The 26,282-nt window shown below is 43.4% G+C and overlaps 2 protein-coding genes across 5 annotated transcripts in view; both read right to left on the bottom strand.

Moving 5' to 3' along the window:
• CRY1 (cryptochrome circadian regulator 1) overlaps nucleotides 1-26,282 on the bottom strand; it is a 510,254-nt gene that overhangs the window by 81,278 nt on the left and 402,694 nt on the right. The gene's annotated exons all lie outside the window — the stretch shown is intronic.
• The window catches only part of ABTB3 (ankyrin repeat and BTB domain containing 3), a 278,201-nt gene that overhangs the window by 14,786 nt on the left and 237,133 nt on the right, over nucleotides 1-26,282 (bottom strand). For all 4 annotated transcript variants that reach the window (XM_074941145.1, XM_074941153.1, XM_074941167.1 and 1 more), the window contains 4 exons: nucleotides 9,607-9,712; nucleotides 8,701-8,803; nucleotides 3,619-3,700; nucleotides 2,249-2,317 (listed from right to left, as the gene is read on the bottom strand). In XM_074941145.1, the coding sequence (XP_074797246.1) occupies nucleotides 2,249-2,317; nucleotides 3,619-3,700; nucleotides 8,701-8,803; nucleotides 9,607-9,712 (360 nt within the window). The remainder of the gene's footprint in view (nucleotides 1-2,248; nucleotides 2,318-3,618; nucleotides 3,701-8,700; nucleotides 8,804-9,606; nucleotides 9,713-26,282) is intronic.

The raw sequence follows: 26,282 nt of genomic DNA, 5'->3' as shown, positions 1-26,282 counted from the left end.
ATGTGGCTCTGAAGAATCTGCCCAGCTACACGTTAGAAACAAACAGCCAGGGTTCAACCCTGCTTTTTGCAATAGCACAAACAGAAGTTATGGGCTTGATGTAGGAATTACAGGGTGAAAACCTATGGCATGTGTTTTGCAGGTGGTCAGATTGGACAATTGCAATAGTCCCTTCTGGCCTTAAAATCTATGAAACCAGGTGGGTTCAAACCTCTTATCTCAGCTGGTGGAAAAGGGTAGTGCAGGCAGAGCTCCACCCAATCCCTTTTCTGGAAGGTAGACAGGGGTTCTTCAGCACTACGCAGTTTGCTCCGATCAATACACATATATGAGGTTGAGCTGGGAGCTCTATCTATTTTTAGCCATTTATATAACACTTATCACTGGGAATACCCGACAAAGTGCTGCTCAGTGGAACCCAACAGTGCCCTCACACTGCAAGCCAGGGCTGTTAGGAAAAAAACTGTTAGAAAGTTGTTCTGGCCCTGTCCATCCACTCACCTCCAGCTCCCCTAAATAATCCCCTAAATAAATCCAAAATCTGGAAAATCTGCAGTGCTGATGTGACAGCAGCCATATGGCCCCAATTATGAATTGCAGCAAAGATTTCAGTATTTCCTGTGCTTCTTGTTACCACATTTATAATAAAGCAAGTTGCTAAATAAAACTTTAGAAAACTAGGGCCGTATCCAGGCTCCAGCTGCCACTGTGGCTCAAGGAGTCAGACCTGTGGTCCACAAGGGCTCTTAAACCACGGGAAACAAAGGGAATCCTGAGGGATTAGGAGCCTTCTCTTAGGCAGCTGCATAGTCTTTATAAGGCTGCTCAACCCCCCGTTTTGTCCAACACAGCTGCCATATTTGACAGTAAAGCCCATGGGAATGCCCTCAGAGGGGGCCATGTGCTGGGCTTGGACACCCATATAAAGCCAAATAGGCCTTTCTCTTTCCCCATCCAGTCAACTGTTGGGGAGGTCTATATATATATAGTCTCAATTCAGAAAGAGGTATGGGGTGTTACCTAGCTGATTATGTGTATAGATCTATATCTGTAAAGCTGTTGTCTTATCTAGTTTGAGAACACTTTTTGTAGGAAGGGTTAGGGTTTATCGGCGTCTTTGCAAAGTTGTGGGAATGAATTTGAAAAATAACAGCTGGTTTTAGTAAGAGAAAGGAAGTTAATTTAACTGAGCTTAGTTAAAACTGCGCCACTGAACTGGAGAGGACTAATTCCAGTTTTGTCTACTTATACAAATACTCCCCCCTCCAAAACTTCCTCAGCAGGATTATTATAAGCATTACGATACCCACCAAAATAGACTCTCATTGGCCAATCATACCCAATTGCTGCCAGTTTCTGGTAGCACTATCTCTGTCAAAACACACTGCACAATAACATAGTGGCAGATTCTATATAACCCCTCTACCCCTCTGATACTATATAGTCTGTGCACTATGATTTTTACCAGCTGTATAAATGTCAGTGATTTTAATATTTAGTGTCCCAATTCAGCAACACAGTTAAGCATCTGGCTACTTGAAGCTGAACTTTGACTTCAATGGAACTACTCACATGCTTAAAGTTAGGCATATGCTTGCATATCTTCCTGAATGAGGAACTACACATGAGATTATTCTACTTTTCTTGACATCTGACTCCTCGCTAACAACCCCAGAGACACAGCTTGGAAAGGGGAATAGACTGATTTAGCGGCAAGAGACATCCTATTAAGACTAAGAGAATGAGGCTGTTGTACCATGCTGAGGGAAAGATTTCCATATTTTGTAACACAAGCTTTTTGCTGTACTAGAAGAGCTTTTCAGAGTGTCTGGCCAGACATTTTAGTTCAAATTATCTTTTGCTTTGGGGTTTTTCTCTCTCTTTTCTGTCCTATGTCTAATAAAACCTACTTTTATTTACGTTAACTGGAATTGGGGGTGGAGGCTGCAAGCTGGGTATTCACAATGGTGGCACCTCAGTGAGGATCAACTCTGAACTCAGGGAAGCAGGAAGAAGTGATGGAGAGACAGTCTGAGACTGGAGGAAGAAATGAATGCAGGTTTTGATTCCTTTCCTCAAAAAGTGCAGACAGATGCCACTGTAGACATGGGGAAAACTAAACGATCTGGTGAAGAGTTATTTGCTGTTTGCCAGCACTTGATGGAGACCATTTCCATGTGCAGCTATGTGAACATGGGAGAGATCACTTATTGTAACTCCCATTGGAATGGAGTAAAATACTTCTTACCTCCATTATTTCATTATTCTTAATCAGGAGTGATTCTGCACCGCCATAGTAAAGATACTGCATAACCAGCTGAAACAAAACAAAGAGACTGTTTGCTTATGAAAAGCAGACAACACATGTTCACTACATATGTCTGCCTTTCACTGTCCTGCCTCCCTTTGCTTCAGGGGTCATTGTCATTAGTGTAACATGGGGAGGCTCACAGAACCATATCATTCCCGCTTGAGTAAAACACACGCAAGTGAAGAGGTTACTCTGAAAAATAAGCCGCTTTGGAAAAGACACTCATAAGCACCATTTTTAACTTTGCATCATGGGAATGGTGTGGTGGGGGAAGGCGAGTGAGGCTACCAAACAATGTGCAGGGCTACGGATTTGTCAGTCAAACTGGTCAAAAACCTGCAGGGGTCAGGCCATACATGGATATCTTCTCTGTCTCTGCACAGTTCTAGGTGTCTCTTCACAGGTAGCAAGGCTTCTCTCCCAATCCCTATTAGCCACAGTGCTGTGACTCTCCAAAGAGGTTCAGGTAGCTCACAGGACAAGTTGATCCCGGCTCATTCATTTTCTGATACCGTTTTTACACCACTTATTCAGGAGAACATGCCACATATAGTGGCTGTTCCCTGATTTCTTCCCTTTCTGGGAAACCACACCCCCTCCTTCCCACACTTCTATAGGCAAGCATGGTTGGTGAGAAGGTTTGTGCTGGGGTTTTGCATTGTAACATGGGCCAAATAATATTTCTCCTCAGGAAACTTAGATTAAGTTTAAATGTTATTGCAGGCAGCTGTAAGTGACATTGAAAAATATCTGCAGCTCTAACAGTCAGTAAATGGAACTGTCATTGATCTGGTTAAAATAAACTTTTCTTAGGCATGCAAGGTCTTGAATACACTGCATCTAGCCTAATATGTGAGACAGTAAGTTTGGCTCCACATTTTCACAGGAGGAATTACAAAATTTGAATAAACAAATATTGCTAGGAAAAGAAAGGCCTCTACATCCTCCCAGCTTGTGTGTGCAAATGCAGGAATACCAAACATGAGAAAAAAGAACTCAAAAGTCTATGCAAATGTTCCACGGAAATGCACTGCTCTGTCTTCAAAGACTACAGAAGTGAAATCACAGTTAAGATTTTACACAGATTTTACACAGTTAAATCTAGTCACTCACATGTTATTTGACTGCAATCAGCACGATAATGCAGGTTACTATATAAAGGGAGTTGAGGCCTTTGCTTATGAAACCACTACTCTAAGGTATGATATGTCTCATTTACTAAATGTAATTGCATTAATTTGTGCAGGGTACATACAATTGTTGATGACACACATTCCATTCGGATGGTATGTGGGCACAGACTTTACCTGAAATATGGGGTACTTCACATAGCCGATCTCAATACAAGTGTTCTCAGCTGAGGGTTTGCTAGCTAGCAGTGCTTTAAACCTAAATAAAAATGAGCAAGATTGAAATACCACACTACAATTACCTTTCTGCTGAAATATAGCAAAGTGGAAGGGAGACGACCATCAATTACTGTGAAAATAGGACATTAGAACACGGAGAAGCTTACCGGGATTTATATCCTGAAATATATGATGGTTTATATACTGCAGGGAGTTTGTCTACACCATAATTGGGAGCACGAATGCAGCATGGCATACCCGTGCTAGCTTTAATCTAGTTAGCACAACTCTCAAAATAGCAATGAAGACGTGGTAGCGTGGACCCCCGTGCAGGCTAGCAAAGCGAGTTCATACCAACTTGTGGGCAGGCTTGTACAGCCCATGCTGCTCCACCGTCATTGCTATTTTTAGCCAAGCTAGCTAGATGAAAGCGAGCCCAGGTATGCCTGCTTGAGCTGCAATCACTTCTTCGATTGCAGTGTAGACGCCCCCTTAGAGGCATGTCACTAAATTCAAAGTGAAATTAGGAAACCTCATTGATTAGGTCATTTCATTCTGAGTTTCTGGAAAATGTATAAGACAGTTACCTTTTCAGGAACTGGTGTTCTTCGAGATGTGTTGCTCATGTCTATTCCACAATAGGTGTGTGTGCTCGCCACGTGCACTGGTGCCCGAAGTTTTTCCCCTAGCAGTACCTGTAGGGGGGAGCCCCCCTTCCCCCGCGACCCCTGGAGTGGCGCCTGCCTGGCGCGGTATAAGGGGAGCTGTGCGCTCCCCCCCACCCTCAGTTCCTTCTTGCCGCCAGTGAAGGTGCGTCGGAACTGCTCTGCTCCAGCTTTGCTGTAGCTCATCCCCCAAACTGTTCGTTCATTCAGTGTTAGTACCTGTAGTTAGTTAGCTGTTTAGTTAGTTTAGTTAGTCAGTGAGCCCGGGCCGGGGCACGCCCCGTGCCCTGGGGTTTAAGTTGTGCGGCTCTACAGCTAACTAACTACAGGTACTAACACTGAATGAACGAACAGTTTGGGGGATGAGCTACAGCAAAGCTGGAGCAGAGCAGTTCCGACGCACCTTCACTGGCGGCAAGAAGGAACTGAGGGTGGGGGGGAGCGCACAGCTCCCCTTATACCGCGCCAGGCAGGCGCCACTCCAGGGGTTGCAGGGGGTGCTTCCCCCTATGGGTACTGCTAGGGGAAAAACGTCTGGCACCGGTGCATGTGGCAAGCACACACTCCTATTGTGGAATACACATGAGCAATCACTCGAAGAAGAACTAATTTTGTGCAAAAACCTACCTAGGAAATATAAATGCTGTGCCCACTTGGAACTTATTACAGGATCAGGGACTGACTGTTTCTTTGAATGTAGATAGCGCCATTTTTGAGTAAAACCTGCAACTTTTAAAAATTCAAAATTTCTTCTTGGATTGATATCAGCTTGCATTTTAAATATTTTTAAATAAATAAAAAATATCCTTTTTTCCCTCTCGCATCTCCATTGTCCTGGCTTGCAAGATGGCCAGTGCAAAATGTTGAAGATTCTACATAAAGAAGTTTAATACTTTAATGCAGATTTAAAACAATAGTTTGGGGAAGGGGAGAGAAAGAACTGGATAGATCGCTGTTCTCAGAATGTTAAAATTCTCATTTCAACCATAGATTTGGACATAAAAGCAGAGTAGAATTAATTTAAGTTAATTGTAATTGTATGTGATATTTATACAGATATGTAGATATTTACCTATAAATCTAGGATTTTAGCTTTTAAAAATGTTTAAATTACTAGACTGTAATTGACAACTTTAGACACTGAAGACCTCTTTTCGGCCCTGATTCGAGAAACCATTTCTACTCAGGACAGCACATAAGCATTGGCCTAGCCGGGGGACAGACTTAAGCAAAGGTCTAAATGCTTTCCTGAATCAGGGCTTGAATGCACATCTTCATGCACAGGACAGCTAAGCAAGGACAGCAAATGTGCAGTCTTCCAAATATGTCATACCTTTGTTTTCGAAGGACTGCCTTTTCAATGCACCTCTGCTAAGTCTGGCAGCTTGTGCTGGTGCTTTTTGTTATCAGGGACATATCTCCACTTGAAACTAGTCTGAGACCACCACTCAGTTCACAAGCAGCCAACAGATAGGAAATGCTTTCATTCACAACCAGCACTGGCTGTATTCAAACCAGTACCTCTTGTTTGCTATGTTTTTTGCCTTTGAGGCATCTCACAATATTCAGGATAGCCTTTTAACTCTTGACATTTTATTTCATGACTCAGAGCATTCTCTTATGTGCCTATCTTCCTTCTCAGTGCTAATCCATGGCAGACAATGCAATTTCTTTTTTCATTGCCATATTAGGGCTGGTACAGCTTGTATGTGTGTGTGTAAATGTAGTATTTTAATTAGGCGTTGACAGCCAAATAATTATCTCCTACCACATAAAACAAAAGAAAGCTGAGAATCATGAAACGGCAGTCTACAAAATTTTGTCTGAGAAGGGTGATATACACAGGTACCCTCTCAATTATATTTTCTTTGTAAATCCAGCTCCAGGTAAGGGTACCAGGTTCCTTACACTTGTTTATAGGTATCTACATTTAAAGGTGTGTTTTCTAGATAGCAGGAAATAATTTCCTAGGTTAATAATTCAATATTTTTGGGGGGAGGGTGAGGAGTGCCTTGCCCCAGCTCCTTCCTGCTCTCCAAGGGATACTTGCAAGTTTGGACTTCAAGTGCCACTATTTTTCTCTCAAGAGTTAGAAAGTATGATGACAAGAAAGAGATTTTCCCACTCTCTGAAGTTGTAACCCAAACCTTCCACCCAATGCATGGTTAAGACAATGGGCTGGATTCATCATAGATAGTAGCGATGAAATCCTGCCTCACTGAAGCCAATGGGAGTTTTACTATTGTCTTCAACAGGACCAGAATTTCATCCCCAACATTTTCCAAAAGTTAACCCATAGAACCTCCTTCCCTTTTCTCAAAAGAGACCTTCTCCCACTTAGCTCTTCCTTATTCTCCCAATTTCCATGCAAGAACCCCAATCCTCTGCAAGTGGGCGCTGAGTCTCCTGATAGCCACATGACTTAACTCCCTGCTAGACAGCCTTTCAGCATAGAACTGCTACAGGCTCCATGTCAGTTTTTCTCATGTGTTAAGCAAGGGGAGGGATCTGGCAAGGCAAGCCACCTATACAGGCTGTGGAAGAAGGGGAGATTTCCAGAAGTGGGGCACATATGATGGGAATGGCTCCATCCAGGAATTTCAACCTGGAACTTCCTCCCTTGCCCAGAGATCCTCCCTCCATCCACAGGTTGCCCCAAGCCTTAAAAAAATGGGGTATTCCTGAAAGTTTAAAACATGTGTTTTTGTCGATGTATTTCGAATGTGTCCACCACTATACCATCTACTGTAGGTGCCTCTGGAATGCCCAGCATCCTAAGGGTTAATGAACAAATGGCATTCCTAGTTGTTACATCCTTAACATAGATCAACACTAATCAGTTCTGGGGGTAATTACAGAATTTCCATGTTCACAGAAGAGTGATACTTCATAAAGACAGCAGTATTGAAAGGTGCCATTATACACATCACACTGCAAGCGCTTGTTTTCTCTATCTGCAGACATTCCACAATTGTCACAAGAACTAGTCTTTATTTACTTGCTTATTTTACTTTCTAGACAACTAATTTTTCAGGAAGTATTTCACATTTGTCATTCATGGAGAGATCCCTGCTCTGCAGTTCTCACTCAGGCAAAGCTCCCATTGATTTCAGTGGGAACTCTGACTACACAGTGGCTGCGGGATTGGGCAGTTATGCTATTTGGGTGATCTTGCTGGCTACTTCTCTTCCCGCTTTCATTCTTAAGAGTTGGTGGGGGTTTTTTGGTTAATTTCTCTTATTTCCCGACTTACTCACTTGTTCACCAAGCAGCTCATGTTGATGGGATTCCTTTCAATGTAAGGCAAGTGGGTCTGGGTCTTGACTATCTAAGAAGCAACCTTCCCTTCATATTCACCATCCCAACAAGTGAGGTGCTTCTGTTGACAATCTCAAGATTTGAACACAGGTGAAAGTAGGCAGGGCATTGCCAGAAACATTGACTCTGGAATTCCCTGTTCATGGTAGTTTACTAGACCACCTGGATATGGTGCAAGCTCAGCTTATCCGTTAAGACAAATATCTGCTGGAGTGTGGCCTAGTTGCATCAATTTAACTAAAGTAGGTTTAAAACCCAGTTTAGTTAAACTGGTGCAAACTGCTGTATGGATGCATTTATATCTGTTTAAAACTGGCTATATTGATTAGATTGCACCTGTATATTTACAAACGCCTGTTAAATGGAAATAAGCCATTCAAACCAAAATAAGAGTGCCTACACACAAAATTTGCACTGGGTTAGCTAATACATATCTTTAGTTAAACTGATGCAAGTTTGTGTATAGACTAGGCCTGTGACTCGGAGATGAAGGAAACCCTGCTTGAAGCTGGTTTAGAGCTGTTGTTCCAGGTTCCAGTCTTTGGAGTAGGGGATTGACAATGAATGCTGTCACTGGAAGCTGCCTGGTATGTTTCTGTACATTTAATTCCATTTTAAAAACTGTAAACTCTCCCAATGGGTTGTGTAATGGACACTTCTATAAATAAAATGCATACAGGAAACGTGCAAAGGAGGGTTTGGCCATTCAATGTATATGAAAACGGAGCATAAAAGGAGTGTGAATCTTTCATTACTAGGGCCCTGATCCTGCAACGAGCTTCATGCAAGTGGATTCCTGTGTTCAAAGGGAGCCCCATTGACTTCTGCACAGGTGCAAGCGTTTGCAAGCATGGAGCGCATTACAAGATTGGGGCCTAGAGCCCGTCATTTGTTAAATGTCCTACAAACCAATCAGAACCATGCTATCAAAAAAATACTCTCTAAACAAACCCAAAGACTGAAGCCCATTACCTGAATCATTAGTGCCAACAAATCTCAATAGCAGAAAAGATCAAATTATTTGCATTTATTAAAAAAAATACACCTGTACGTTTACCTTGGGGATGCAGTAAATAGTAACACTCGATGTGCATAAAATGGTCTTCCTTCCACCAGAAATGTAACATCTGACATCTCTTTATTGTTAAGAAAATGGGGATCTGGAATCACAAAAGGAAAAGAAAAACTTTAGTTGGGAACAGGTGAAATGTATAGAAAGCATTTTCCTGTTTTTGTGAGAAAAGACAATGGCTTAAGGGGACATGTTTTTAAATGAGAAAAGCCTGTGAAGCTGGTTTGAATAGTCCGAGGTGGAAGATATGTTGATATTCTAACAGAATCTGTACAGAGTCAATTCAAAAACTCTGAAAGTCATTTTTATCTCATATAAGATAACAGCCATCCATCACATGCAGTTCTTTCGAGACTTTGGCTGAACTTTGAACTGCTCCCTAGTCCTGTTCTCCCTCTGCACCTAGTGACATCTGTACTTAAGCAGACACAAGAGGCCCTGAGTCTCATGTACACTAAGGCCCTTTTACACCACTCTGGCTGTGTGGCCTGAGTGTAAAGGAATCAGACCCAAAAGTAACTTGCAAAACTACAGGTCCAATCCTGGGCATCCAAAGACACCTATAGATTTCATTGGAAATTTTAGGCGAGTAAGAAATGCAGGATTGGGCCCCAGACCAGTTTTTCCAATTCTGCATTTTATAGTTTGGTGTGCTCTGTCTTCTGGCCAAGACGACTGCCTAGTATATAGAAGAATACAGTGGCTCCAGAGCATTCAAACTGAAATCACATTTCTGCTGCCAGAGTTCTTGCAGCAATGCTTAGAAACCCAAAGACTTACTTTATTTCAATCATTTTCATTAACGTTTGCCTCTTTCCTTTCTTTTGATCTCTCCAAATCCTAGGACAGCACTCTGTGAACATTGTGATCTGCACCTCACCTGTGACTTACCTAAACGAGAGGTCTGCTTTCGTTTGATTTCAACAAGCTTTGGAATAGGATAAGGTCCATAGCAATGAGTGAAAATGACAGAAAGTTGCTGACTTATCACTTCATTCTAAACAAAAGAAATAAATACAAGTATAAGCTTGTGGGTTAACAGGTACAAGCTCAAATCATTCCCGAGAGTTCCCTGAATAGTGCGCAATTCTAAGGTGGCCAAATTGTGGTCACCAAAAGCTCTATCAAAAATTTTGATTTACAATTATCAATTCTTCTTATCCAATCCCCCATCATCCACATTTTTGTTGTTGCTCCCTCCCAATATGCATCACTTAAATGAAAAACTCCTCTACCAGAAGCCTTTTTTTATCCAGATAAATTCCATATCAACTGCTCCCTTCAGATAAGCAGAGTTCTACAGAAATATGGTTTTAATTTCATTATTAAAATTCATTTTTACTGTAAAATGACTAAGCTGGCTTTTTAAAATGGTTTATTTTCTTTTTTTAGGAGAACAAATGTTACTAAATAAACATATCTGCAATGTGCGAATGCGAATGCTCCAAAACAGACCCTGCTTTGTATGTTGATAGCTGTTTTATATCTTGTAATATAATCTCTTAATTTAATTCTAGTTATGTCTCTGATATAATTTTGTATCCTTTTCACTGGTATGTACCCTATTGGTGTTATTCTAGCTTCTGTAAACAAGGAAGGATTGTCTAATGATGCAGCCACTAATCTGAGTCTCGCAGCTGGGTTCAGTTCTTGGCTCTGCCACAAGTTTCCTGTGTGATCTTGGGCAAGTAATTTACAGGTAAATTTTCAAAAATGTCTAAGTGCCTTAAGAGTTTAAGTCCCATTTTCAAAGGTTTTTAGGTGCTTAAAGATGCAAATAGGTGCCTAGTGGGATTTTCAAAAGTGCCTAGGTGACTAACACCCACCGGTTTCAGTGGGAGTTAAGTGCTTTGGAAAATCCCACTAGACAACTATAGGCACCTAAATACTTTAAAGATCTGGTCCTTCGGCCTTTAGGAGCCTAAATGTCACTGAAAGTCAATGGGACTTTGGCTCCTAAGTGGCTAAATCAGTTTTGAAAATGGGACTATATGCTTCTGAAAATGTCAGATTTCTGCTGGTGAAAAAGGGGGCAGCTTCACTGAAGTTAATGGACTACTATGTCAATTAACATAAGCAGAGACTATGGCCCTTAATCCCTCTGGGCCTCAGTTCCTATCTGTAAAATGGGGATAACTGTACTTCCTTGCTTCACAGGGGTGTTGCAAGAATAAATGCATTAAAGATTGTGAGGAGCTCAGATACTACAGTGATGGAGGCCACAGAAATAGCCAGGTAGATATAAAATAAACATAACATTAAAAATGTAAGTTGTTTAAATTCTATATTTAAAATATCTGCACAGTGCATAGAACAGAAAGTGAAGCTTTAATTCCTAAGCAGATTTTACTGAGCTCTGGAAATAGTCACTCATTCCTTAACTTACATAAAATGTTAGGTGAGGTGGCAAAGATATTGGAACAACTGTTCTAAAGTATCAGTTAGTATAAGAAAAATACAAATTGTGCCCTCAGATGTGCGAATGCACCTCCCCATGACTTCGAAGGAAACTGCACACAAGCACCCAAGGACAGAACGTGTCTCCTGTTTCTTCAGACTTAATGCTAAGAGAAACACTCAGAAGTAGATTGCAGTGGTACCAAGCAACTCAGATTGTCAAAAAGGGTGAAATGTGTTTTTCACTGAAAACCTGAGCAGGGAGTCTGGGAATACAGCTCAAGAGACGGGAAAAACACCTGCTGTTTTGCTTAAAGAAATTGGTGACAAGGACGTCATTATACACTAGCAGCATATTTGTATTTAGTATTTTTTATACAGAGCTTAGCAAAGCACTTTACAAAGAGTGTGAATCAGACGCCTAAGAGAAAAGGAAGGTTTAAGACCAGATTTAAAGAGGAAAGCGACTGGGTGCCCTGCCTATGCTACTGGTACAACCATGATTTTGTAACTGGTTCATGACACGCGTCTGACCCAATTACAACACACAAGGCTGAGCTGCATCCACAGAGCAGGTTTTGTTTGTTTGTTTTTTGCAGCACTCCCATGTGTCAACCAAGATTAAGTATCCACATCTACCTTGCTGTCGAAGGTTGTTTGTATCAGTGCCACATGGGGAAATCTGGGCAGCTATCCCCATGTCCCCCACCAGGGGACAGAGTGTTTGGAGGACATGCAAAGCAGGGCACCAGCAGCATGTGGAGCATTGCACTCTGGGAGGTCCTTCCACACAGAGAACTGAAAAGGAGGAGGGCTGGCCAACCTGGTTACACAGGCATTTAGGAGGTCCCATTTATACTGCAAAACATGTTGTGATAAATTGGTTACAGGAAGACTGTAACCACCTTAGGACACTGACCTGGGCAAAGCATTGTCAGCTGCCACAAGTTATTAACAGAGTATTAACCATATGGTACTGCAGACACAAACTACATCATGATACTGTCGTGTCTCTGACTACAAACTCGGGTAAAAGCTGTAGTGTAGACAGGGCCTAAGTTACACTACCTGGCTGTGCAACAGATTTACACATTGTATACCATTTAAGAAAAGTGGAGCAGGGCGGGGGACGAAAAGGGATAGGGAACAGAGTTAGGAGCAAAAGAGTGCTGACGTGTGGAGTTGTGTAGGCCAGGCTGGTGTGACTAAGAACAGCTTGTGGGTGATATAGGTCACACAGGTAAGTCACACAGCTCCTCAAATAAATGACATGGGATGTATATATGAAAACAAATCACACAGGTGCTTATGTGCCTGATTTTGGAGTTTCTGATCTTTCCTGGGAACGCAGATTTATAGGAAAGCGATCTTACAGTTGGAAACTCCATCTCATCCTGGCGGACGAAGACCTGGCCTCAGTTATTCCTGCCTTCGCCACCTCTCGGCTGGACTGCAGCAATGTGATACACCTGGGCATGAAGCAGTCAGCACTTAGGAGACTCCAACCAGTTCAGAATGCTGCAGAGCGCCTCCTTAGCAACGCAGGCTACTGTGAGCACATCAAACCTGGCTTCTGCTCTCTATACTAGCCTCCCATAGAATACTGAATTAAGTTCAAGGTCTTGGTCCTCAATGTCAAAGCTCTCCATGTCTTCCTGGGCCCAAGGTCTCTAAAAGATTGTCTAAAGCTCTGGGATAAAAACCATGATCGGCAACTTCATTCCTTTGGCACCATGGAGCTTGCAACAATAAGAGTAAAGCTTGTCTGTGCAGGAGACACAGATTTCTCCGGGGGTGTTCTGAGACTGCGGAATGAACTCCCCAGGGAAATAAGGACCTCCGCAAACCTCACCACTTTCTACACCAAGTGCCAGGTGCATTTTTTTGACCTTGCCTTCTCTTACATAAACACAGAGTAACAGGTGTGTATATATATAAACCCATACGCTACCAAAACAAGACACTCCATTGCACCCGTTTCTCCCTCCGGGAGAGGTTGAGAGAACAAACAACACATAACAGATGCATAGTCACATGGCTTAATGCATTGCTGGAAGGCATTCAGATACTACACTGATGAACGCACCATAAAATTCTATATAGAGAGTAGAATATAAGAGAAAGCAAAAACCAAACAAATCATTCTATTTTACACAGTGTGGAACTTTGTATTTGTAGTACTGTCAGTAGTTTTCATTTTGGGGGCAGTCCAGACATATGGTTGGTGTTGACAAAGTCAGTAGTTCACAAAATCAACAGACACAGTTGAAAGGCCAAAAAATTGCTAAGCTGAAAAGACGACAGGAGGGTAACTCTCTGCTAGTTCAGATTCATGGTTCCCAAACGATAAGTTTTCACCAAGGACGTGGAGTGGAAAGGAGAAAGTCATTAGAACAGGGTAGCTCAGACTCCCACACACATGCTGGCCTTTGAGGGATGTGGATACTGGATATGATCTCTGAAGCCTGCAGATTTTAACAATAAACCAGGCAGGAACAAGCAGCAGAGAGGGTAGATAAAAGGGAGCCTTTGTCAGAGATGGAAGTCTATGATCCTGGGCTGCTGAGTAATAAATAGCTTTCACAGAGGAACTTAAGGCCAAATTCTGCTCTTGGATGTGTGTTGGGGGGGCTCCCATTGGGAGCCAAGCACAAGCAATGAAGAATGGAGCTTGGCCCATTAAAATTGCCATACTGGAAGACAGAAACAATCCAGTAAGTCCAACATTCCTTCAGACCGTCGCCTTAACTAGATAGTTCAGCGTCTGCCACGGTTACTAAGCCCACCCTGTGAAACACCTGCACAGTCTGGGAGGAAATTCTTCTTTACCTCATCGGATCAGCTTATCCCCGTCACCCCACCACTTGATAAGAAAGTAAAGGCTGCAGGAGCTTCTTTTGTCTAGGATGACATTGAAATTGAAGGATCAAACAATTTGTCTTTTTTTCCTGCAGTCTGATGTTGGAAAGATTTTGCTGCCAGCATATGTGATGCTGAGAACTGGACTGAGGCCAACCTCCTTTCATACATGGGTATTCAGTTGCTGGCGAGGAGAGTTGGATGTGTTTCTATATGGTATGAGAGGGAATACAGTTTCACATTGGATATAATGAGGATATTACCCAACCGAGAGGTAATTTACACAAAGGCAAGAGGGAACAACAGCTCAGTCACTTCACGGAGGTGGTATTTCTGATAGGGAGGCAGTAAGAAATTTTGCTTTGTTAGGACAGAGACAGTTGTCTGCCTTAACAGCGTTCTTCAGAAGAGATTGAAAGCAATTTGCAATATTTTGTGAATATATTGCACTGACATTGGTTGGAGGGACAAATGAGTTTCTCTGTCTATGCAAAGCTGAAGCCTTTCAAGCGCCCTGAGCAGAGACCCTTTGCTCACTGTTCTGGAGCAGAAGAGGGAAGAGAGAACCAGCCAGTGGGCTGTATGTGTGGATGGTCTTTCAAAACCCCCTTTGCTGAAGGTCTGTGGCAGTGCTCAGCAAAGGCTACTCCAAACAACTTGCTCCTTAGAGTTCCCTGCCTCAATCCATCTCATTTTATGGCCCGATCGTGCAAGGTGCTGAACACCCTTGGAGATACTGAACACCCGTCACTCACATTTACTTTTGAGAGCTATTGAGGGCACTAAGCCCTTCTTAGGATCAGAAACCCAAGCAAGAATCATAATAGAGGGAAAATTGGTTTATTGTGTCCAGTTAGGTTAAAATTCAGTTCTTCTCTTTCTTTCTGACTTCTAAGACACTTGTCCATGCCCTTATCTTCTCCTGCAGCTTCTTCCAGTCCCATGTTGCTTTTCTCCAGTCTGTCCAAAACACAGCTGCTAAGATGGTCGATTAGACCATATCACTCCTATAACTCCCTCCACTGGCTTTGTAACAAATTATGCTTCTTGGCCTTTCCTTTGAAGCCCTGCACATCTCTGCCCCAGACTATGTTTTGCATTTGGTTCCTAATCACATCCCCTTCCCTCAAGCCCCATCTATGCCAGCCGCCCCATCTATGCCAGCCTCCCCATCACGTTGGTTCCTTCTCCTGCTATTGTTTCCTGCTAGGCCCTCAAATCCCTCCCAAAGACTCACTTTGACACCAGGCCCCCAAACACTAACTTACAGTAGGCACATACATTCTAAACAGAAAAGTAATGTTCTAAGATAACAATTATTTAGGGTCTCTCAGTCTCTGCCTTTTAGCAGAGCCATGGCACAGCTCAGGGGAATATGGGTGTATGCAAAGGTACCTTTAAGCCACTTTTGCTTTCCTGGATCCTAGGGCTGCTGGGAGCCTGGCTACACCTGGCAAAACATACAGCAGCCTGAAGGCTGCTCTACACTATGCTGTTTGCCCATAGCTCCACTGGATAATTCCAGCAGTGGGAGCTCACCAGGGTGAACCAATCTATTGAGAAACCAGCCCATGGCAGGCAGAGGTGCCCCTGAATGATTACTCTACCCAACACCTCTCACCACCATAAAGGAACATATGGAGTTAAGTGATGCAGAGGCTGTTGTGTGGCCTCCCCATGTCTGAATGACCATCCCCACTTTAGTAAGAGATTTTCTGTGTCATATCTCTCTGAATCTTTTCATTCTTCCCTAGGTATTTCTGGTCAGGTTCTGCAGTAGAATTCACTTTTATTAGCTGCATCAAACCTGGTTAAATGTCACTTCTGAGGGCTGCTCCTAGATGATTAAATAGCATTCACATAATTACTATTAGTCAACAACTGTAAGGTAAGGAAGCCCTAGAGATTGGATGTACAGTTAGAGGCAACGAACTGCATAACAAAATAGGTTTTGTTAGCACCAAATGCAGGCCCTTGCATGGCAAAATGGAATTAATCGCAGTTGATGCTCGGAAAACTGCCAAGATTCTGTTTCAAAAGGTTCTTTATATCACAGCCATGCATTGTGTACAGACACCTCAGCTCCAGGAGCTCAGTCTAATTCCTGGGTGATAAACCAGAAGAGGGCAGACATATCACAGAAACAGTGCATCCAGTCTCTGACAACACAGGTGTCACATACACAGCATTCTTCGTAAAACTGTGAAACTTCTGCTCAAATATCCTTTGGGTGCAGTACAGGTAAGCATGTGAATAGAAGGCAGTAAAATCAAATCCGGGTTAGTATGAATATGAATCTATGCTACAAAAACATGATGACACTGAGTTAATAATCTGTTATTAACATGCCACTCTGTACCTGATGTCCACGTCTCACATGGAGAATGCAAGATGTACATGTGTGGAGGACTTGGGTCCTGGTTATTCTGAACTGTTTAGACACAGAAGTACTGAAAATGATGATAGGCAACACTACAGACCACTGCAAGTACCAGAGTATGGTGAAACCTGTTTTAAGAGACCATCCAATGGCCCAGAAAAAAGATCCATCACCTACTTATCTGAAGTTCAGACAAAACTGCACTAGTCATCTTGGGGATTCTTTAAAATGGTCGCTGTTGATGGCCATGGATCACTTAGAGGTGGTCCTTAGAGCAGGTTACACTGTTTTTTTCTTCTTGCTGAACAATACTTACTTTTACAATACAAAAAATAAAATGAAAATTGTGATCTCCTCCAGTCCCTACCTCCTGCCAGAAAGAGCTTATCATTCTGTATGCGATTGATCCTAGAATATAACAGCATGCATCCGGGCACCGCTAAGAGATGAAGGGCCCTTGGGTTGGTGCACAGGGACACTGGGGATGAAAAGGGTATTCCTTCCCCATGGCATTATTTAGGACCAACCTCAAGCTGGAGTCCTTGCACTATCCCTAGCACAAAGACAGCTTCGGGCTAGTGCCCCCATTGGAACTAACCTCTACAAAGAAGAGAAAGGAGGGGCAGTGAGAAGATGGGGACCATGGGCTTAGAGCTGGTTAGAAAATGTTGGCTTTTTTTCTCCCCTTCCATTTTTCAGTGGAAATTTGAAAACCAAAATATTTTGACTTGGAATTCCTGCTGCGGTGCCTCATGTTCCCATTCTCCTCTACAGGGTGGGCTCCCCTGGTTGGACTACAACTCCCATGATGCACCACAATCTCCTCTCTTGGACATGGGAGGTAGTGCATCATGGGAGTCTGTGACCATAAGGAATGTACCTCCAGCTAGGGAGCCCAACCCATAGAGGAGAATGGGCACATGAAGCAACCAAACTACAACTCCTACAAGGCACAGTGGCAGTATTTCCAAATCAAAATATTATGGTTATCATTCAAAATGCATCCATTTTCAAGAGCTTGATTTTTTGATAGAAATTCAAAATATTCTGTGGAAGGCAGAAACTTTTTGTGAAAAACCCAACTTTCCATTGAAAAACTGTTGTCAATGGGAAAATTTCAACCAGCCCTAGATGGGCCTTTCCTTCCTTCCTACCCAGCAGAGTACTACAGCCTTCTAAGGCATGGCCCCTAGGAGCTCAGGGAGATACATTGCCTCCTGGATCTTCCCCTATGGCACTGGAGCTAACTCATCTTCACAAGCTGTGTTCTTTGCTTAGTCAATTTCAACCCCTCACACTGCTAGGGAAATTTTCAAAAGGAGACCCACTTGATTATACTCTGTTCAATGCAACATACATCCAGCTTCCTCATTCTCCAACCCAACATCTTGGATTATCCAGGGCCTACTGGGGAACCTGAAGATTTCCAGAAGCTGTGTCTGGCCCTTCACTTTAACTGACATGGGAAGGGGAGAGAGGAGTGGAAGAAAAGAGATCAACAGCACCTGCTGAATGTTGGAATACTCTGAGAGACCTCTCCTAGAAATTTGTTTTAAAATAGATGAAACCTGGCAGCACATTAATAGGACACACATCTCCTCCTCTTCCTCTTTTTGTTAAGTTTCAATTTATAATTATTCTCCTACTTGATGTCAGATATTTCAGGCCTTTCCTATTGCTCCTGTTGCTTCCAGACGCATGAAAATTGTTTTCCCAATAGTTAATGCTTCTTGCCAGAGGCTCATAAGTGCTGTTATTTCTGAAGAGATTATAGAAATTATAGAAATGTAAAGCTGGAAGGGACCTCCAAAATTCAAGTCCAGCTCCCTGTGCTGAGGCAGGACTAACCAAATCTAGACAATCTTTGGGCAAAAGTTTTAAAAGCACATAAGTGACTGAAGAGCCTAAATCCCATTGACTGTCAGTGAGATGTACGCTCCTGAGTCACTACTGAAAATGGGACTTAGACATTTTTGAAAATGTTGTCCTTCATCTCCCATTTCTGTTTGTTGCCTGTTTTCTCTTTTCTCCTCCACTCCATCATCTTTGATCTCAACTTCTATTCTTTTTTTACGTTTCCACACCCACACCTCTCTTTGTCAATCTTCTATTTTATCCACTGTCCTTGACATTTCCCTCCTCCCCTTACCTTGTAACTATGATTCCTAGAAATCCATTTATGTGCTTAAAATAAAGCTGATTATTGTTCAAAAATTGATTATTACCTACTGTGTGCAGAGAAGGGCTGGTCAAATGTTTTTCAATTTTTCAAAAAAATTCATTGCAAATTTGTACAAACCTTTTTTTTTTTTTGCTGTTTTTTGACCAGTTTAGAAAGTTGTGGACATTTTCTGGAAATCTGAAATTTTGAGGAAACAGTTTTGTAAAACAAATCTGCATTTCTTAGCCAGCTTTACTACAAAGCCTGGTTAATAACCCACTTAATGGACTATGTCCTGGATAGACCTAGAACATCACCAGTAGAAACAACAGGGAAGTTACAGAATGCTACTGGAGATGAAGGCCCACCCAGAAGTTTCAAATAGTTTTGTCTGGTCAATGCACCACCAGGAAACTGGACATATGGAGAGTTCCTCTAGTGTCAGGCCCTGATTCAGTAAAGCATCTCTATTCATGACAGTTATTAAGCACAGGCAATGAGGTGTAAACATGTGCTAAGGTGCTGTTCTGAATCTGGGCTTCAGATAGGATCCAACAGAGTGGCATATACCAGCCCCATGCCCACACTATGGAAGAGGCTTGGTGTAGGGGGCAGTGAGAAGGTTGCAAGGGCCAATATTTGGAATTTTTCAAGATTCATATCTGAAAACTATCCCAAGACATCTAAAGACAATAGGATATTAACATCCATGGACAAAGTACGCACTAGATGATGTCAGTTCTTTCTTTGGTACTGCTGACAACATCTCTTGCTGTACTGCATGGAACTCTGGTGATTTTAATTTGAATCTAAGTTCAGAGCAAGCAGCATATTTGAGATCTGAGACCAAACATCCTAAAAAGTTTGGGGATGTTTAGATCTGAGGTTTTAGTTCAGGCTCATCTTTAGTTTAGGCTCTAGGCTGTAGCTTTCTTCTCCGCTCATTAGCAGCAGCCATATGTGGTGGGGCGCCTGCCCCACCCCTATGAGAGATAGGGCTAGAGTAGGCCAGAGCGGCTGCACAGAAGGGCAGCCAATCAGGAAAAGGCCTACTGGGAGCCAATCAGGGTCAGTATTACAGCCAGCCAATCAGGGCTAGGCTAGGCCCTATATAAAGGCTGCCCAGGAAGGGAGCAGGCAGTCTGTCCTAGACCTTCATGGGGGAAGGTCTGTCTCCTGAGCAGGAGACAGGCACCTTGGACAGAGCAGTGCTGGGCAGCCTTGGGGGAGCACAGAAGGGCTCTGGCTCAATACCTGCCAGACTGCAGGCCCTGAGAGAAAGGGCCTAGAGGGTGCGAAGGGCCAGAGGGGAAGTGGCCCAGGGACAGTTAGACAAGGGGAGAGAAGGAGAGCAGGGAGGCTGCCACTAGAGGGTCCCTGGGTCGGGACCCAGAGTAGTGGGCGGGCCTGGGTCCCCCCCCCTTCTTCCTTGTACAGCACCTGGCCATGGAAGGGTGGCCGTGACAGACGGCAACCGGCCCTTGAACAGAGGGTCTAGACTCGAACGGTTGTGGTTGGCCGCTGCGGCAGGAGTGAACTGGAAAGATGGCTGTTAACCCACACCCCCCCAGAAGGGGGCGAGTGTGGACTGGGGGGCACTGCTGGAGGGCAGTGTCCTGAAGAGGACGCCGCAAGCTGGGAGCAACGTGGGTTGAGATGCCAATCGAGGGCGAGAGACGGACGGGACACCACCGGCAGAGGGCGCTCCGCATGAACTGAGCTAATTCCCGGACTGAACAGCAGGAGGCACTGCGGTGGGGAGTCCCAACCCCGTCACACCATATTACAGTCAAACTCTGCTGGAACATCTCAGAGTTCTCTTTTGTAAACAAGAAACAAAGAAAAGTCTCTTCATGGAGACATTTTTAGCACAGACTGGAGGAATGCACATATTCTATAACAGGGCAGAATAATAATCCAAAGCCAGCTTTGTGTTACGTAAACACCAATTTTTATTGGACACTAGAGATTTCAATGAGAAGTTTTGTGAATTTTCTTTGGGTCTTGAACAGCACAGCACAGATGTTGACATACAGTAATTCAGTGGCATCTCTTTCTCTTTTCTTCTAGTTCTGCAATAACAAGATATCCAATATCTTGAGAGGGGTCAAAACTCTGTTTTCTGCTCTATATAGCTTCTAAAGCAGGGATCGGCAACCTTTGGCCCGCAGCCCACTAGGGTAAGCCCCTTGGAGGGCTGGGCCAGTTTGTTTACCTGCTGCGTCCATAGGTTCGGCTGATCGCAGCTCCCACTGGCCACAGTTCGCCACTCCAGGCCAATGGGGGCTGCGGGAAGCAGCGGGCAGCACATCCCTCGGCCCGTGCTGCTTCCCACAGCCCCCACTGGCCTGGAGCGGTGAACCGTGGCCAGTGGGAGCCGCGATCAGCTGAACCTGCGGACACGCAGGTAAACAAACCAAACCAAACCAACCCAGCCCGCCAGGGGGCTTACCCTGGCAGGCTGTGTGCCAAAGGTTACCGATCCCTGTTCTAAAGCTTATCTCAGGGCTGATAGCTCCTTACTGTCTCCTACTTCTGTCTGTAAACCACTCTTGTGTGCTGGACATGAATTTGCGTGGTTAAGAGCCTCATTTGTCCCAGAAATGGCAATATTTTTCCTCATCCAAAGGACCAAGTCCTCTGGCAGACCACTACTTTACTGATAGGTTTAGTGTCGCAAGTTTTGTTATAGTGGCTCTCTAAATTGTCCTTTAAACCAGGGTTGTTCTCTCAGAGTTCTCCTCATCCTTTTTAGTGATACTGCCTTCTCTAGTACATCTTGTTCCTGGCGTGGTGAAGGGTTCATGCTGACTACCAGCATTCCCCCTCAGGGTTGGGCACAAATGATCTGTGCATTCTGATATTTCTGTCTCAGAAGCATGGAAATATCACTGGATTATGCATTTGCTAAAAGGGGGAGATACTTAGAACTATAAAGGGAAATTAGGAGATCAACTCCCATTGAAATTCAATGGGAGCTGGGTGCCTAACTTCCATTTGTGCCTTGGAAATCTTCCCCTAATTGTCTCAGTACATTTGCTAAAAATGTACTGACTGTTCTTCCCATGATTTCACTTTCTAAGAGGTAATGTTATCTAGGACTTCAGCTCATCCACACACACCCATCTTGCCTGATTTACTAGATTTTGTTTCCATTCTTTGTTCCAAAGCTGGCGTTTCCAAAAATATGTTTTTCTTTCTGTGTTCAGCAGCAGCATTTCAGCATATAAAGGGAAGCAGAGAATGCCAACTGCAGCCAGCCAGCCAGCCAAACTCTGACAGCAGTTCTGCCTTGCTGCAAACTTCCCACAGGAATGTTTGCATCTGGATCAGGTGATGAGGTTCAATAAGGATAAGTGCAGGGTCCTGCACTTAGGACGGAAGAACCCAATGCACAGCTACAGACTAGGGACCGAATGGCTAGGCAGCAGTTCTGCGGAAAAGGACCTAGGGGTGACAGTGGACGAGAAGCTGGATATGAGTCAGCAGTGTGCCCTTGTTGCCAAGAAGGCCAATGGCATTTTGGGATGTATAAGTAGGGGCATAGCGAGCAGATCGAGGGACGTGATCGTTCCCCTCTATTCGACATTGGTGAGGCCTCATCTGGAGTACTGTGTCCAGTTTTGGGCCCCACACTACAAGAAGGATGTGGATAAATTGGAGAGAGTCCAGCGAAGGGCAACAAAAATGATTAGGGGTCTGAAACACATGACTTATGAGGAGAGGCTGAGGGAACTGGGATTGTTTAGTCTGCAGAAGAGAAGAATGAGGGGGGATTTGATAGCTGCTTTCAACTACCTGAGAGGTGGTTCCAGAGAGGATGGTTCTAGACTATTCTCAGTGGTAGAAGAGGACAGGACAAGGAGTAATGGTCTCAAGTTGCAGTGGGGGAGGTTTAGGTTGGATATTAGGAAAAACTTTTTCACTAGGAGGGTGGTGAAACACTGGAATGCGTTACCTAGGGAGGTGGTAGAATCTCCTTCCTTGGAAATTTTTAAGGTCAGGCTTGACAAAGCCTTGGCTGGGATGATTTGATTGGGGATTGGTCCTGCTTTGAGCAGGGGGTTGGACTAGATGACCTCCTGAGGTCCCTTCCAACCCTGATATTCTATGATTCTATGATCCTAAAATCTAGATACTGCTAGGGAGGTGGGCCAGAGCCCCAGGGGGACGCAGGTCCAAGTTCTGACATTCTGCAGTGTGGATGCAAGTCAAGCCATAGACCCGAATCTGCCAAGTGCAGTATGGATGTGTTAGCACAGCTGTGAGACCCAGGTCCAGCAACTGCAAATCCAGATTTACAATACAGTGTGGACACTCAAGCACAGGCTTGGAAACACCCAGTTCACAAGCCTGGTTCCCACCGTCCCGGGTTTAGTGTGCAGTGTAGACAAACTCTAGGCAGCTTGGGAACTTCTAGGAATGTTTCCTCCTGCAGCAGCTCAATTTGAGTGAGGGCAAGGAAGGTCTTGTGGCTAAAGTACAAGAATGGGAGTAACCAAACCGGGTTCTATTCATGGATCTGTCCCCATGATTATGGGAAAGTCACTTAGACCACATTTTTAATAAGTGGCCACTGATCTTGGGTGCGTCAACTTCTGGGTGCCCAACTTTAGACAACCTGAGCCTGACTTTCAGAGGTGTAGAGCACCCTGCAGCTCCCCATGGTGAAAATGTGGCTGCATGCCTCTCTGTGCCTCAGTTTCTCCATTTGTAAAACCAGGATAAGATTTACCTATCTCACAGGGGGATAATGAGGCTCAATTCATTAATGACTGAAATTACTGGATGAATGGAACTATTTATAGAAGTGCAAAGTGTTGCTATTAAATATAAATTGTCACTCAAGTACAATACACTGAGCATCATGATATGCATCATATGGGACATGCTATTTTATATTGACCAAGAAATTTTTAATGACTTCTGTCTCTTCTGTAAAAAAGTTACTTATTTTACCTTTATTTCCCCCCAACACACTTGTTAAGAAAATGTTTGGGGCCAGCCTGTGGTATTTAACAAAGGAGGCATAATCCCTCCCTGAGCTCCCAGCACACAGGGGAGGGCATGTCCCTTTGGATAAATCATGCTCCCCCTGACTCTACAAATTGTGGGACAGGGTCTGAACCAAAGACCCGCTCCTTTCCCACCCCTCTATGTGTGGATTTCCATTCCTGGGTGTGCATGGAGGGAACAGTCTCTGCCCTGGCCCTTGTATGGAGTATGCAAGTGGAGTGGGAGGCTCCTTGAACCAATACCTTTCCCCACAGCTCTCCCACGCCATGACCAGGGACAACATCTTTTTGTAGAATCTTTCTCCTGGAAAGCTTCTAAAGGTTCCTTGTTTCCTTCCAATATTCTTAAGTCCCTTTATTTTAGGATTCACCGAAACTTTCCTGGGTTTTACAAAAGCCATTATTCAGTTTTTACAGATTTTTTTTTTTCACCCAAATTTTGGAAATGCCAGAACTCTCCAGAACCAGCTCCCTGCTCCAGAAGGCAACCTGGACCACGCATCTCTCCTTCTGGAGCGGGGAGCCAGGGCAGAACTGCTGGAATTAGTTGCTGGTGTACATTCTGTTGTCTGATCCACGCCCACCACGTACACGTTACTAGCTTTACAGACAGCACAGATAGTTGTCAGCATTCAAAGCAAATAAAAGTTAGAGAACTACTTTTCTTGCTAAAATGGATTGAAAATGAAAAGCTGTATCTGACTACATTTCAGAACAAAAGGGGCTTTCCTGAAAGTTCAAAGAGACAAAAACAGAAGAGAGTGATATTTACCCTGATATTTATTCTGGAAAACTCTAAGGATTTTGTTTTTGCACTGATTTTCATTGTTTTTTTTTAACTTTTGTAATATACACTAATAAATTCCCAAGAAATTTTAAACAAAACAAACACTGAAAACAAAGGGCCTTAGACACCGTGTATATGTTCTAGCCTTCTTTCTGCAAAGGAGCTGTACGCAAGAGCCCATTTGGTCAAGGCCATGACAATAATTCTTGCTATTGGCAGACATCTTCCAAGTCTTTACAGTGTCACACAATGATTCACTGTACAGTTAAGCATATGAAATGATGTGTGTGTATATAGTGTGGAGGCAAGTTGGATAGCATGGAATTTCTATCTTACTGGCTTTTTCTGCTATTTCAGTTGCTCCCCCGCTCCTCCAGCAGTTTGGCTTTAAAGTGAACCCAAAGCAGAACAAGCTGGCTCTACTTTACTACAATGCCTCCTACAAGACAGAGACTCCCGAAGACCTATTTTGACGTATCAGAGGGGTATAATTCTGTCTAAATAAATTATTTGAAAGCTGAGCATGTGAAAACCACTGGCTTTGGCTGTAGTCACCCAAGAAAACAACAATTTATTGTATCCTTCATCCCAGATTAAAGTTCCTAAATAATCCCTGTAAAGGTTTCAGTCCAATTAGTTTTATTTCATCTTTCAAATAGAATAGCAATTTGCTGTCCGGTGTTGGATAAATAGGCATTAGGCCTGTTGAGGGGCCCACACATTCCAGGATTTAGAATAATTTCCTCAAAGCTATCTCCAGAATCCTCCACAGATACCGATCCAGCATCAACTAATTCTGAAGTTGAAATTCATAGGAGCTAGGGGCAGGATGATCTCAATAACAGGCCCTCGCCCCTGGAATTCATTCCTACAGGAATATATATTTGAGCCCGAGCCCTGGCCACTTTTGGAGTGGAATGTAAGAAACATCTGTGTCTAGGTCTCCGACTAACTGCTAGTTCCACAATCTTTTCGTATTCAGTGAGTAGGTCAAAACCTCTGCCTTTTAACATTAACTAAATTGCTGCTGTAGATTATATGCTGCCTACATTGGTGTTCAGGAGGTAGGTAGGAAATGTTATTCACTCTCATGCTAAACAAGCAAGGGGGGCCTTACTAATGTGTATCATAATACATCATTAAAATAATATGCAAATAGTTTTGCTATCAGACTCCTGCTGCTTCTCAATTTGGCCACTAAAATACTTGCTTCTTGTCAGTAATAGATTATGCTTGATTGGGGCTTTCTGGGAGAGGACTTGGTTGTGTTTTGAAGTCAATGGGAGCAGCAGGGGAGCTAATTTTGGCTGAATCAAGTTGGAAAAGAAAATATCCAGCCTTCATTGGGGGAAGATATTTCCACTTTCCCTGGTCACCTGCCCCAGCTCTATTTTAGCTGCATACTTGTATGTATCTCACTAAAAGCTCAGTGGTCTGGGTCAGAAAAGGTCTGATTGAAGGAATGATATGGGGGTGGGGAACATGAATGCTGGTTTATGGGAGATTTTTTTTTTTTAATTGTTTTTGCCTGGACATTAGGCCACCAAGATAGTGGAAGGTTTTTTCCACTGATATTTAAAGGGAAAGAAATAGATATTCTATGACCTAAATAGGTTGTCGGGTTGTATAAGTCCCCACAAAAGCTTCCACACGGGGGGCAGAAAGGCTTGTGAGAAGATAGTATTTGGAACTGAAAACTGGCTCAAGAAATCCAAAGCAAATATGAATATTAGCGTTGCTGTATGGACCTAGAAAGCAAACTAGAGAGAGAGAGACTAACCTTGGTTGACTCAGCTATCAGCATCTCTTGCTGTACTACACTGACCCTTGTGACTTTAATTTTACCACTAGGCTTTAGCTTCTGTTGTCTCTCCAGCTCACTGTTAGTGTCAGTATTAAGCTGTCCTATAAGTAGATGTACATAGCTGTTGTGGTTTTTTGTTTTTTGTTTTAAACCCACATATCTGC

The sequence above is a fragment of the Natator depressus genome, chromosome 1, assembly GCF_965152275.1.
Source record: "Natator depressus isolate rNatDep1 chromosome 1, rNatDep2.hap1, whole genome shotgun sequence".
In the NCBI taxonomy this organism is placed as follows: Eukaryota; Metazoa; Chordata; order Testudines; family Cheloniidae; genus Natator; species Natator depressus.
Note: the sequence above shows the minus strand (reverse complement) of the source record. Positions and strands in the feature narration are given on the sequence as shown.